General features: G+C 41.4%; 1 protein-coding gene across 3 annotated transcripts in view; it reads right to left on the bottom strand.

Annotated features, from left to right (window-relative positions):
- The window catches only part of TGFBR3 (transforming growth factor beta receptor 3), a 246,451-nt gene that overhangs the window by 81,161 nt on the left and 150,290 nt on the right, over positions 1–15,000 (bottom strand). For all 3 annotated transcript variants that reach the window (XM_007480338.3, XM_007480340.3, XM_056815362.1), the window contains exon 4: positions 8,192–8,329. In XM_007480338.3, coding sequence (XP_007480400.2) covers positions 8,192–8,329 — 138 coding nt within the window. The remainder of the gene's footprint in view (positions 1–8,191; positions 8,330–15,000) is intronic.

The raw sequence follows: 15,000 nt of genomic DNA, 5'->3' as shown, positions 1-15,000 counted from the left end.
AGGTCCAAAAGCCCTGAGTTCTAGTCCTGCCTTGAACTAGTTGTGTGATTCTGGCACAATCACTTAACCCACACTTTGTGACCCCATTTGTAGTTTTCTTTACAAAGGACCTGAAGTGGTTTGCCATTTCATTATCTAGCTCATTTTACAGATTCATTATCTAGCTCATTTTACAGATGAGGAAACTGAGGCAAACAGGATTTAGTGATTTGCCTGGGATCACACAGCTTTTAAGTGGCCAGATTTGAACTCATGTCTTCCTGACTCCAGGCCTGGTGCTCTAGCCTGGTGCCACCTATCCACTCAAGAGTTAGAATAGGCAATAATTAATTAAAACGGCTGGCATTTATAAAAAAAAAAATTAAGGTTTACAAAGTGCTTTACAAAGATGGCTTCTGAGGTTCCATTCAACTCTAGATCAATAATCTTCTGATACTATATGCCACTGGGCTAGTCACTCAACCCCTCTAGTCCTCAGTGTCCTCAACTATAAAATGGAAGAGTTGAAATAGATGGTCCCTCAAGGCCCTGCCAGCTCTAGGTCTATGATTCTATGATAATGTTGTCAAAGTACAAAACCCCCAAACCTGAACCACTACATAAACCACCATGCAGATCCTGCTGTGTGTTTTAAATAAAAACAGGTATATTCATTTTAATTTCTTTCTAAACCCAGTGGGGAAAATGATTGTCAAATGGGAAAAAATGGCAAAAGGAAGAAATGACTTCCAGAAATGACTTCTAACTGAAAAACAACAGAGTACCCACAGAAAGAGTTCATCTCCTTCTCCCTAAGCCAACCAACCTCCCCCAAGCCACCATGATAAAACTCACCAATAGCTTGCAAAGTTATTCTTAGCACAATTTTTGAAACCCAAACCCTCAATGGTCTGATGCTTGGACTGGAGAATTAGTTCACTCTTTAGTCACTGCTGCTGGTGCTGGCTGTGGGTCCCTTCCACTGCTCACATGATTCCTTGCACGGCCCTTGGTACACATCTGGGGCCATTTAACAACCAATTGGAAATGTAGCCTTCTGACTTCCCGTTAAATACAAGGCACAGGAAAACAAATGGCACTTGCTTTACAGTCGGTCTTGTCCGTTATCCGAGCTTCAATGCAGCCTATATAGAACTGTGGTTTCATGGAAGAGACCCAAAAATGTTTGGACCATATTGCTTTAAAAAGGCAAAGGGAATAAGCCAGATTTTGGCATCTCTGCCCTCCTCAACTCTTCCAACCCTCCTATTTTCTTTCTTAGAAATGCATAAATGGTTTTTAATTGCCAGATTTATTTCTGGTATTAATTTTGTTGTTTTATTTTTTTTTTCACAGAATCTTAGAGTTGGAAAGGACTTTTGAGGGCATTATTGTCTAACTTCATCAGGATAAAATTTTAGTTTCTTTCTATTATAAAGCCAAGAGCACAGAACTGGGTTTTACTCCTTTATTCTTACTGCATTGACTCAATATTTCTTTGAGCTTTGCTGAACCAGGATCTTGTCTCCAGTAGTTTAACCTAACCATAGCCAGGTTCCACTTTTGGTTAGTCGTAAGTGTTTATACTATCACAACATCAAAAAAATTAATTTTTATCTAGTGACTGATTCACTCAGGGGTTCTCAACTTTTTTCTAACTACATATTTTTAAAATTGTTTTACTAACTGAATTTCAATATAATTGGCTTCTCTGTATGTTCTTTTATGCTTTTAAAAACCTGATTTTGAGAAGGGGCCCATAGGCTCCACCAGTTTGCTAAAGAAGTCCATTGTACAAAAAAGGTTAATGGTCCTTTTACATATGAGGACGCTGAGGCACTGAGGTTTTTGACTCCTATAGCACAACATGACGAGTTAGGGAGAAAGTCACAGCTAGCCCCTCAGGTTTCCTGTTCCTTAGCCAATCTGCTTAATGAAAAGCGGAAAATCTGAGAAATCTTAAGGGAAATAAATTACTTTCACAGGCACCATTGATTAATTGCCAGAAAAGGAAATACAAAGGCGGGGATCCAAAAGTGACAGCCAAAAGGTTTTCCTCCTCATTAATTGACACTGTTACCTACATAACCATTGGCATCATCTTTTTTCTCTTAACAGATATTATGATATAGACCCAAGCTCATTTTACCTCTGACCCAGACTAGCTCTGTGTCCCTAAACAAGTCATGAACCTCTCGGGGACCCAGGCTACTTTCTGAAACTATAAAACTAAGTTGCCTCCCTGTCACAGCAGAGGGAGTTTCCATATTGGGAGTTCCCTACATTGATTCACTGATGAAATCCTAGTTGTAAACACCATTCTTTCAACGTAGTCTAAAAATGTGCACAGGACAATTAATTCTACTCCATTAATCCAGATGTGTGCTGTCAAAGTGAGAAGAACAATGGAAGAGTGTCTTCAGAAGTTCTTACTGGTCCAAGGAATCCAGTTGTGCAGTTTTCAGGAGCCGTCAGAGATCTAGATGGATTTTCCTTTCCAAATTGTAAAAATGGAGATTTTGAACCCTAGACTTCAATCCCCAGAAGTCCTTGGTATTTCCCAGAATTCCCTATAATCTCACCTGAGTCTCCATGTAGGTGAGAGCACAATTTTGTATTTAACTGGCAGTAACGCCTCCCATGCTCTCTTCTCTTCCTTTTGCAATGATGTAGGAAGTATAGTGGTAAGCTAAGCTAAACACGGGGATTTTGAATGGGCTAAACAGCCATGGGCACGTGGTTTCTATTTTATATCCTTGATTTCTAATAATCCTTACAAAATACAGAATACTAGTGGGAAACCAAAGAGGGAAAACCAATTCATCATGGGTATGCCTCAAAAGCTTGAAAGAATGGCAGATGATTTAAAAATAAATATAAGAAGGAAAAGTCAATAAAATAAAAAGATAAAGCTGGATGGGTTCTGAGAGGTTTTAAATGCATCCTTTTCACAAATGGGGTTTCCAGTCTTGGTCATCTCTTCACCTGGTTACCTTGATTTCCCACTCATTAGGTTCTTGCCCTCCTCCCCTCATCAAAAAGGATTTTTTTGGTCCTCTGTTACAATGGCCAGGGAAGCTAAATATAACTATTTAAAATCCAGACCATTTCCCAGGGGGTGATATCTGCTGCGAGGGAATCCAATTCTTCTATTAAAGACTCGGCATGGTGTGTAGCAGAGAGGATGTTGGATTCTGAGTCAGGAGGACCTGAGTTCAGACTCAGACTCTTATTAGCTAAGGAACTCTAGGCAAGTCACTTAGCCTTTATGAGCCTCAGTTTCCTATTCTTCAAAATGGGGATGATAATAGCATCTACTTCGCATGGCTATGGTAAGGACCAAATGAAATAATCTATATAATGGCTTAGCAACCCTTAAAATACTATCCAAGGGCCAGCTATGTTACCCAACATAGAACTATAAAACAAGCATGACATTTGCTTTCCTAGGGTCTTTTGAGCCTATTTTCTAGCATTCCTCTTCCTAGCATCTATCTCTCAACTCTCCCAGTGAGAAAAGAGCCCATCTGACCACCAGCTCTGACCATGATACCTACCATCATGGGACAGAGCCAACCTGTACCCTAGAGCTTCCAGCCTAGATCAACAAACTGAATTTTAGAGTTGGACAGGATTTTCTTACACAATCCTTTCAAGTGTTCTTTTTAACCCTATATTTTCAAATTGATCCATTTTAGGTCTTTAAAATAGGCAATAAAGTCTTCAACTCTCTAGTCTTCTGTACCTCATTCATTGCAAAGAAAAACAAGAAATCCCTTCCAAGTTTGTCCATCATCCCTTTATTTTGTGGTGTGTGTGTGTGTGTGTGTGTGTGTGTGTGTGTGTGTGTGTGTGCCTTTCACATATAAAATATCCACCACTGGAAACTGCCCCAAACACCCACCATCAATCTTCGGGCGGCTACCACTTCCTAGGTAACCAGCCTAACTGGATAAATGAATTACACATGTCAGAAAGGAACTAAATTCTACACATTGGGTCTTCCTTATATTTTGGAAAAGTGAAAAGCATTTCCAAGATTTGGTAGCAGAGAAATACAGTAAAGATGTCTGAAAAAAGAGAGAGGGAGGGAGGAAGGGAGGGAGGGAGGGAGGGAGGGAGGGAGGGAGGGAGAGAGAGAGAGAGAGAGAGAGAGAGAGAGAGAGAGAGAGAGAGAGAGAGAGATCCTTAAAAGGAATGATAGTAGGACATAAAAGTTTTAGTCCCCCTTTGGGTCTATAAAACTCATCCTAGGATTTTACCCTTTACGACTTATGAGAACACCAAAGACAAGTCTTCACTCTATTAATAAGTCCCTCACACTTCATTCTTAAAGGTTTCCTGTTTGAGGTTTGGAAGTAAAAGTTGAGGAGAACACTTTTTTTTTTCCTATTCATTCTACCTAAGCAAAATACAAGTCTACTCAGAAAGGGAAGATGCCATTACAGATCAAAACAACCCCTTTAAGGGATTACTTTTAAATCTGAAATATTAAAGATAAACAATCCTCTTTAGGGGATTAGATTTGTTCACTTTGGTATCGGAGAGCAGAATCAGAAACAATGGTTAGTCATTGATAAAAGTCAAATTGAGGCACCAAATCTGGAGAGACTTTCTAACAACTAAAGCTATGCAAAAAATGGAATGGATTACCTTGAGAGGGGGTGGACTTCCCCTCCTTAAAGGTCTTCAAGCCACTTATTGAGCACCCTGCAGTAGATAGTCCTTTCAGGTATGGATTGGTCAACATGGTCCCTTCCAGTTCTCAAATTCTATGATTCTGAGATTTATCTGTTCCTCAATCCATCCTTCAACAAGACATCTCAGGGTGCAGAGGACTGGGAAAAGTACACGTAAGTGATGAAACCAAGTTCCTTCTCCTCTTTTTTCTCTGTAACACTCATTAAATAAACTTAAGATGATACCTCAATCTATGTCTCTTCTACAGGTCTCTTGGGGCATTCAAGTAAGATATCAGATAAGCAGGTTTGATGAATAGAGTCATAAATCAAAGAGCCAGACACAAAAAGAACCCCAGGAGCTATCTAGCCCAAGTCCCTCACCCTACAGTTGAGGAAACAGAGTCACTAAGAATGAAAAATGAGCCCAAAGGCACAGAGAGTCATATCAACACTATTAAACTTGGATCTGAAGAACATGGCCCTGGTTCTGTGCTGGCAAGAATCCTTGAGTCCTATTATCCCCCCAAAGCACTAACTGTTGTTTCAACATTGACCCTGATTTCCGAAGGAGAAGGGTTCTATTAGAAAAAGATGACTAGGGAGCAACTAGGTGGCTCAGTGGATTCAGAGCCAGGCCTAAAGAAGGCAGGTCCTGAGTTCCAATATGGCCTCAGACACTTCCTCACTGTGTGACCCTGGGCAAGTCACTTAACCCCCACTGTCTAGCCCTTATTGCCAGAGATGGAAGCACCACTAGACCAAGCTAGACCTAGTTGGAAAAGATTTCCTCCTAGTGGTAATCCAATCCCTACCTGAGAACCTCACTACCTCTCAAGGCATTCCATAGCTGGAAAACGTGAATGATTGATGAGTTTTCTATATATTGAGACTAAATTTGTGTCTCTATAGCTTCTACTCATTGTTCATGAGACTGGTATAATTTTGTCAGTGGCAAGACAAAAATCGGGATGACTGGTGATGGCCAAGAATGCATAGATGAGCTTGGCATCTTCCATGTTCAACTAAGCCCTGAGAGCTCCACAGTGCCTGCTTCAGCTTTCTTCATGATCATTGGAAAAAATTGTTCTCATCTGTCCATTCCACCACAGAAATATTTACACCCTTGGAATAAACACCCCCACTAACTAACTCTACCAGTAGGTCTGAGGCCGGTCAGTTATCTGAATCTAGTTTAGCCCATCTACTGGTTGGTTTTACCAACATGTGGTGTGACCACTGCATATGGTACAGCAATGAGTAGAAGTTGCAAAGAGGACAATATAAACCCAATGTCAGGAGTGATGTTTTAAGCCATGAGAACTATCCCAAAGTGGACAGGCTGGAGGCAGTAGGTTCTCCCTCCAAACAGAGGTTGGCTGAGTGCCCACTTGTTGTGTTGTGTTGATTTTCTTGGGCATAGATTAGATGACCAATGACTTGCCTTCCAGTTCTGAAATTCTATCATTTATATGATCCTTACTTTTAATACGGCCCCTTTGACATACAAGAATTTGGGCACCACCGAGCTGTTTGTAATTAAGAATACAAGTCTATTTTCCCGACAGAATGACATAGTTAGGATGAAATGTGCCCATCGGAAATCTAGCTGACATTAGATATTCTTGAACCAACAAACGTTCAATGGAAATAGAGGTCAACCTAATAGATCCAGTGTCTGATTATCCTATTGCAACATAAATTTTCCCTGGGTCTTGATACTGGGGAGTATTGCCTAGGTTGTAGCAAGTAAGTGTGTGTGTGTGTGTGTGTGTGTGTGTGTGTGTTACCATAAGTCTTACAAACACACAGAGTGAGTATATCAAAGTCATTCATAGTAGCAGTCCTAATCACTAAATAATTACGAGCCCCTTGCAATTCTACACTAGGGGACCTTTGAGCCACAGATTAAATTAAAGCTTTTTCTTAACTGGCAAATGTTTGTTTTTTTTCTTAAACTACACTTCATCATACATGAAAGGGAGTGATACTCTGAATTGCTTTCAATCTCCTGCTGTTGGTTTTACTGGCTATTCTGAGGTAGAAGTACTCAGAGCTGGAGCCTCCACTTGTCCCAAATGCCATGTCTCATGCCACTTAGGGATGGCCAAAATTCGAAGAGTTGGGGCTCAAGATTGAGGTCCTCACAGCTAATGATATGAGTACGTATCTCTATGAAGAGAAACTGGGAGTGATCACTGCAGTGTGGCCATAGTGTTCATCAGACATGATATCATACCCCAAAAATCCCATCTAAACAACGCGTCTAATTCATGACAACCAGCAAACTTGGACGTGCTGGCAAATGAAGAGGCCATGATTTACAAACAGTAGGTAATGTTTGGATCTCTCCACAGACGCAGTGTTCCTACAAAACACAAATGACTTCATTGGGCAGCTGCCCATAGCAAAGGCTGAAAGGATCTGCCTATCGAAAGAAGAGCCATCTTTGAGACAAAATCAGATAGTCTCATGCGTGTTTATTTTGTGGTCCCAGACCACACATCGAGGGGCTATTTACAGTGTTTGTAGTGCTTTGGTGCCACGAGGGTAGATCTAGGGCTGAAATCAAAGCTCAGGCCACACAAGTGTTTCTGATTTCATTAGCCATCAGACTTCACTGAAATGACATACAAGTATTTTCTCCAGTGGCCCAGCCATGTTTCTTAACACTTTCAAGAATGTACACCAAAAATAGGGCTTTCTACTAATCTTTTGGGGAGGATAGCAGTGAGGGGGTGCTATTGTCCTCATAAAAGAAGCCTTTGCATGCTCAAGCACAGATTTAAGGGCAAAAGAAACCTCAGAGATTGTTTGGCTTGTTCAACCCTTTATTTTATAGATGAAGAAATCAAGACCCAGAGACTTTAAGAGACTAACTTGCCTGAGGATAGAACAAGGATAGGGAATAGAGCTATGATTTCATTAGTGGAAAATTCCAAGAAGGCACCTTCATAGCCTAAATCAGTAGTGTCAAAATCAAAAAGGAACTGAATCCTGAGCTCCTATATAGACTTAGAAAACAACAAATTTATATTATCTATGTTGTACTGTAGTTTTGTTTTGTGTTATTAAACATTTGCAAATTGCATTTCTAATCTGGTTTAGGAAACTGGTGGACTATGACTTTGATACCGGGGGCCCAAGTTTTTAAGTGACTTGCCCAGGGTCACACAGACAGTAATATGTCAGAAACAGAACTCAAACCCAGTCCTCCTGGTTCCAAGTTCAGCTCTTTTCCCCTTTCTTGCCCAATTAGAACAAAGCCAGCATTAGAACCTAAGTCACAAGTACACAGATTTAGAGCAGGGAAAGGACTTCCAAAGTGAACTAGTTTATCCCCATCATTTTATAATAAGAACACTGGTACCCAGGGCTGGTAAGCAACTTGCCAAAGGATATACAGATATTAAGGGGGAGAAACTATGACTTGAATCCAGATCTTCATAACCAGTGCTCACCCTACCAAGGTAGTAAGAAATGTCACTTTTTTATTCAATCTCTAGTTTCAGAAGATAATAATAAGCACTTACAAAGAAAAGTCTGGGAACACCAGGAGCAAGCCTTTCTGTCTTTAACTTCCATACCAAGGGCTGAGGGGAGTTGAGCAGGAACACAACAGACTTCTGATGGATGTGCACTGATGAGATGGGTTTCAGGTGCAGGGTAATCTACAAAAGAGCAAAAAAATAAATACACATTAAAACTAGAGTATTTTATTAAAATCCCTTCAGGGTGGCATCTGAAATCCTGAATTCAACACAGTTAAGAGGACCATGCCATACCTTAGGTCCAATTCTGCAAGCCTGATTGACTCATGTGAACCAGTGAGTGGGCCTGACCCCAAGCCCAGAAACCAAGTAGAACAGAGACATGGAACAAATACAGAATTGGGCCAAGGCAAAGAAAAGTTCTTTCCTGAACTGCCTTAGCCTGAGGTTAAATGACTAAGCTGAAAATCAGAACACAGAAGAAGGTACTGTAGTAGAAAACTGGCCTTCAAGATCTCTGGAGAGAACCATCCTTTTCTTCCTCCCAGGTAAGCTTCCGCCCCATAGAAGATAAACAACATTTTGCCAAAGAAAACTAAGAGAAGGCAGGAAAGCCAAAAAATATCTGCCTTGTCTTGTAGCTCCCCAATTGCTGGTTTCAAGGGGTTTTCCCAAAAAAAAAATAAATCCCAAAGGACACAGGAACAAAAAAAAATGGATTGTGCCAGATCTTTGTCAAAAGAACAGGGGGACGTCGGGATAGAGGAAAAACTTGAGAAAAACAGGAAAGAAACACAGATGAACCTGGGCAGGAAATCTCAGCCCTGCTTTCCTAAATGCCAAAGAACAATCATTACCAGCCTCAGAAAAAGTCCCTTAGGAAACTGTGAACAGGGAGTGACATGCTCTCCCTACCTGGAGCATGCACTCTCCAGATACCACCTTTGGAGAACATGGGTAAGGCACAACCTCTTTCTATCAAGTCTCAGTTTCTCCATCTATAAAATAGGGATAATAGCAACTACCTCCCAGGGTTGTTGTGAGAATAAAATGATATCTGCAAACTTTATAGCACCCTAGAAATGCAAGCTATTATTATTATCATCAGACCAGTTTTTATTAGAGATGGTGCCTCCTGTCTCCTAAGAAGAGTTTTGGAATAAAGATTCACCAGGACCAGCTGCTATTAAAAACTGACCCTGAGAAAATATGATATATGCCAGAAAAACACACTGTAGAATACTATTTTAAAATATTTCCCTTTGGTCCCTGGGGAAGTTCATCCACTTAGCTTTGGAACTCCCACCACGGAGCTGAGATTCTGATTTTTGACTAACTTCAGGCTTATCTGGATGGCCTCATGCTTCTAATCACACCCAGCCATCCACATATGCCATCTTGATTTTCTACCCTGCTACCCTGACCTTAGAGCCCTTACTTGCCCACATCATTCCCCTCTTTACACTTCTTGTCCTGGGCACAGTAATCAAGTCAATGGTCCCAGTGCTTTTGTAATGATCCTATCAATTGATGATGAAGTTGTCATCTCTGGGACTCCCCCAGACCAAAACTCACTTCCCCAGCCATGACTCTCCTAGAAGTGTTGTCCCCTAACCCAGCAAGGAAGTCCCCTTGTTTGTACTTTTATCCCACCTACATGAGCTCCTGGAACATTTGTGGTGGTTGCTGTTATGGTGTCATTTCAGTCATGCCTGACTCTTTCTGACCCCATTTCAGGGTCTTCTTGGCAAAGATATTAGAGTGATCTGCCATTTCCTTCTTGAGCTTATTTTATAGATGAAGAAACTGAGGCAAACAGGGTAAAGTGACTTGCCAAGGCCACACAGCTAGTAAATGTCTCAGTCCAGATTTGAACTCATGAAAATGAGTCTTCCAAATTCCAAGTCCAGTGCTCTATCCACTGTGCCACCAAATTGTGCCTGGCACATATTAAGCACTCAATAAGTTTTTTTCATTCATCCATTCATTTATTATATTGTCAGTCTCTGGCAAGGTATTGGTTAGTTTCACTAACTGGAAAGGCAAAATGGTGGAGTCAGAAGGACATGGGTTCATCTCCTACCTCTGATCCACACTAGCCAGGTAACTGCGGACACACTGGGTAAATCAGTTAAGGTCTTGATGCTCTAAGGAATTCTCTAAGAATTTAGCTGAAGAAAAGGTGCTTTCCTCACCAGGAAGTTCCCCTTACCAATGAAAGCTCAGGTCTACTAGACCCTAGCCCTCTCAGTGCCTGGTACATAGTACTGAATATCCCCAAATCCCATATTTCTTTCTATTTTTTCTGTTACAAGGGATAGTCCAATGGGTAGAACAGGAAGGAAGGAAACATTTAGAAAGAGAGATCACAGAAAAACAAAAGTTATCAAGAAAAATGGAAAAAATAAGATATTCCTCAAGTTAATAACATTTTCACAAATTCGAATGAGTTAAAGTGAAAAGAAAATATGTCTGAGTGCGAAACTCAAGGCCTCGCATCTTCCAGATGGCTGAAAGATTTTGAAATATGGCACATATGATCAAGGAAAGGTTACTAAGAGTCACAACTATCACTGCTTTCCTGGAAACAACTTCCTTATTCAATATGTGGCCATGTCTGGCCAAGAAGAATCTCTCATTTTGGCACATTCAGCACCGGCAAAGTCCCAAGAACCGTTTAGCAAAGAAAAATTCATACTATGGCTTGGGAATTAAAGGGAGGAAAATCCAATATATTTTTAAGGCCATCTCAGTTCTCTTGAAATCACCATACATAGTTTTTATACTTTTTATCTATTTATTGATTGAATCACCCCTCTCTGCCCCCTGTAGAAAGAAAGCTCATTGAGAGCAGGAACTACCTCATTTTTATGACAGTATCCCCAATTCCTAATGCATTTTGTAGTTCAGACCTGAAATTTGATTGATATGAAGAATTCCTAGGTGTGGTAACTCCATTAATGCGGATTAATAATTCCTCTGGAGTCAGCTAGGTAAATAGAGAACCAAGGCAGGAGATGGGAGGTCCTGGGTTCAAATCTGACCTCAGATACTTCCTAGTTGTGTAACTTTGGACAAGTCACTCAAACCCCATTCCCTAGGCCTTTCCGCTCTTCTGTCTTGGAACCAATAATTAATATTGATTCTAAAATGGAAGATAAAGGTTTTTTTAAAAAACCACTGTAGTTTAGGGTCTTAAAAAATTGCGTAGCACACAGGGATTGGGTGACTTGTCCAAGGTATATCAAAGGGAGGACTTGAACTCAAGTTGGTCTTCTATTTGTGACACTGGGATCTTTCTAACTTTGCACATAGTAGGTACTTAATAATCGATCAATCAACACTCATTAAGTGCCTTCTATATTCAAGGCACTGAGAATGCAAAGATAGAAGTAAGAAGACCTCTATTCTCAAGTAGCTCAAGGAAGAGATCTCCAGGCACACACAGAGATATAGAGAACAGAGTTTTTCTTTTCTTGTACAGGGCAAAGCAAAGGTAACAATGGACCCAGCGATGGTGAATTGAATGGGAGGAAGGCACCAGCAGTTGGAGAGATCAGGAAAGGCTTCCAGGGCGCAGCACAGTGCCTGGCACATAGTAGATGCTTAATATAGAAAGTCACTGAGACATCCAACAAGAGCTTTGGAGGAAAGAAGGGTTCTTAGGGGCAGAGGTGAGGAATGCAGGCATTCCAGGGAAGGATGAGACAAAGAAGCCAGCTAGGAGAACCATAGTAAGAAGGTCACTTTGTCCAGGTCAGAGGGAATATGGGAAAGGCAGTGAGAAGTAAAAAGTCTAGAAAGGGGTTGAGGCCAGAAGACTTTTTTCTTCAATCTTTACCTTCTGTTGTACTATCCATTTTTAAAAAAAATACCCTTATCTTCCAGGTTCCGAGGCAATGGAGGTTAAGTGACTTACCCAGGGGCACATAGCTAGGAGTGTCTGAGGTCACATTTGAACCCAGGACCTCCCATCTCTAGACCTGGCTCTCCATCCACTGAGCTGTCCAGCTGCCCCCCTCCCCCTTAGTATCAATTCTAAGACAGAAGAGTAAGGACTAGGCAATAGGGGTTAAGTGACTTGCCCAGAGTCACCCAGCTAGAGACCAGAGGACTCTAAATACCAAACAAAGGAGTTGATTATTGATCCAAGAAGTAACAGGGGAGCCGCTGGAGGGTGGGGAGTTAGGAGACTGACAGGGTCAGACCTGAATTTTAGGGAAATCACCGTCATTTCTCTGTGGGAAGATGGTTTAAAAATAGAGGAGATTTGAGGCTGAGAGAACAATTAGGAGTCTGTTAACAAGAGGTGATGAAGGCTTAATAAATGTTTGTTGAATTGAACTGAGACAAGGAGGTACAGCTAGGTTAATCTGGCCTACAGGAGTATTCAGCAGAGCATGCTTGGAGTTGCCATATCTGGTTCCCATTGACCATGAAAGTGCTTCCAGCAAACATGACTCAACACTGAAGGGTCTTGGAGCCAAGAGCTGATGAGTCAAGGAATGTTCAAGAGAAAGGCCTCTTCCCCGGCTTCATTCTTCCTTTCTGAATGGGAATCCTCAGAACTGTCAAAGCTAGGGGTACCTAGAGGGGTCAGTAGTTAGAGTACCAGGCCTAGAGATGGGAAGACCTGGGTTCAAATCTGACCTTGGGCATGGCTTAGCTGTGTGACCCTGGGCAAGTCACTTGACCTCCATTGCCTAGCTCTTATTGCTCTTCTGCCTTGGAACCAATCTAAGATGGAAGGTAGGGTTTGTTTGTTTGTTTTTTTAATAACTATTAAGGCTGCTTCCTGGGGAAATAAGAGCATAAATAATTGTTCTGATCTACCCCAGTCTCCATGCCACCATAGATGCACACATCCTATCTAGACAGATCTGTTTTGGGGGCTGCCCTCTTTCCCAAACAAAGGAGTAACCATCCTGAGATGGACCTACAGTTCATGAGGGCTATAAGTCTCCTCTGCTCAGAGCTAGATGGTAGCAGGAAAGGAGTCTCCCAGCAACGACCCCAATGCTCTTGAAACCTTGCTGTTATTCAGCCATTCCAGAGGGGCCTGACTCTTCATGACACCATTTTGGGTTTTCTTGGCAGAGATCCTGGAGTGGTTTACCATTTCCTTCTCAAGTTTATTTTACAGGTGAGGAAACTGAGGCAAACAGGATTAAGTGACTTGGTCAGAATCATATAGCTAGAATCTAAGGTCTAACTCTAGGGCTAGTGTTCCATTGTGCCATTTAACTGGCCCTCTGTTTTTTCCAAACCCTTACCTTCTGCCTTAGAATAGAGACCAAGTATTGGTTCCAAGGAAGAAGAGTCCCAAGGGCTACACAATTGGGGTTAAGTGACTTGCCCAGAGTCTCACAGCTAGGAAGTGTCTGAGGCCAAATTTGAACCCAGGACCTTTCATCTCCAGGACTGACTCTCTATCACAAAACTTCCTAGCTGCCCCATTCTTGAAACAGACAACAATAAACAAATGGACAATGAGGTTTTTGGACAGTGTAATGCTGAGGTGAACGTTGTTCTGCCGATTACTTTATAACACTTTATTAGACTTCCCAGATCATTATAGTGTTTGTAAATTATATGTGAATGAATCTTAATTTGATGTCATCAAATGTATGCTTATGAGCGTCCTGTGCTTAGTATCCCTTTTGTGTAAAGGAATAAATTACTACCTGCTCCATAACTGATTCACTGAGTATCTTTCTATTTTCCCCCTTTTATGGAGAAACCCTACATGTACATTCAGCCGAGCTAGAAGAAAATACTCTCCAAGGTAGAATGGTTTAATGAGCTAAAATGTGAGCTAAGATGTCTAGACAAGGCCACCAATTCCCCAGCCTCAGCAGTCTAAATCCAGCTCAAACCATATTCCTGGGTAGAGAACAGAAAGTGAGCACAGTGCCCAGTCTCTGAATGCCCCATTGGGGTTCCCCAGTGTTCCAAAGGGATCCCCTGAACAATCTTCTCTCCCAGTCAGGAAGTCTGGCACAAGGGATGACAGACGATAAACAAGAAGGAATCAAAAAGTGAAGAATAAAAATGAGAGAATATGACCTCACAATTTATTGAGTAATTCCCTTAATCCAACAGACATGAATTAGCCCACAATCTTGTGTCTCTGTGTAAAGCCTTCTCTCCTGTAGATAATGTTTTCCAACCTGGGAGTGAGAAAAAAATCCTTTAAAAACCCAATTCCTGCTGAAAAGAGCAGAGATTGCAGAGAAGAGGACACAACACAAAATCTGAGCATTAAAGTGAGTTTGTCTGAGGATAATGACCCAAAGTGGACAGACAGAATCAGAAAGAACACTGAGAAAGGTCCCTCAGGTCCCATGCTTCTGGGGAAATTAACCTACTCATCTCTGGAACTCATCAACCAGGGCAAGGGCTGTTCAGCTAGCTGAGAGCCTGAAGAGTACAACTCTCCCTAATTCCCAGCACATCTAACTAACCCAACCCAATCAAGCACCATATTGCTATAACCAAGCAATATGTCATCTGCCTACTTCCCATAAATGCACCTCCATCCCATATCCCAATTCCTGGCTCTCTTCTCACCATGGTCCTCCCTCTTTTCCATTCACCTCCACCAGGAGCTTGGATTTGGCCCCTGGGTCCTTGTCTCACTCTGAGACTATTCTGCTAAAGCCCAGTCCTCCCTTATTACTTCACAGGATTCTCATTCCATCCCTTATTTTTAGGACTCCTTAATTTATCCCCATCTCTCTTTATAATGTATATAATTATATGTTATATATGTAACTATATATTATATATAATATAATGTAATTATCATGTATGGTTCTTGAAGGCAGGTACCATTTTGTTTGCTTGTATTT

Source organism: Monodelphis domestica, chromosome 2 (genome assembly GCF_027887165.1).
Source record: "Monodelphis domestica isolate mMonDom1 chromosome 2, mMonDom1.pri, whole genome shotgun sequence".
NCBI lineage: Eukaryota > Metazoa > Chordata > Mammalia > Didelphimorphia > Didelphidae > Monodelphis > Monodelphis domestica.
The sequence above is the reverse complement of the archived record's forward strand: the minus strand, read 5'-3'. Positions and strand labels throughout refer to the sequence as shown.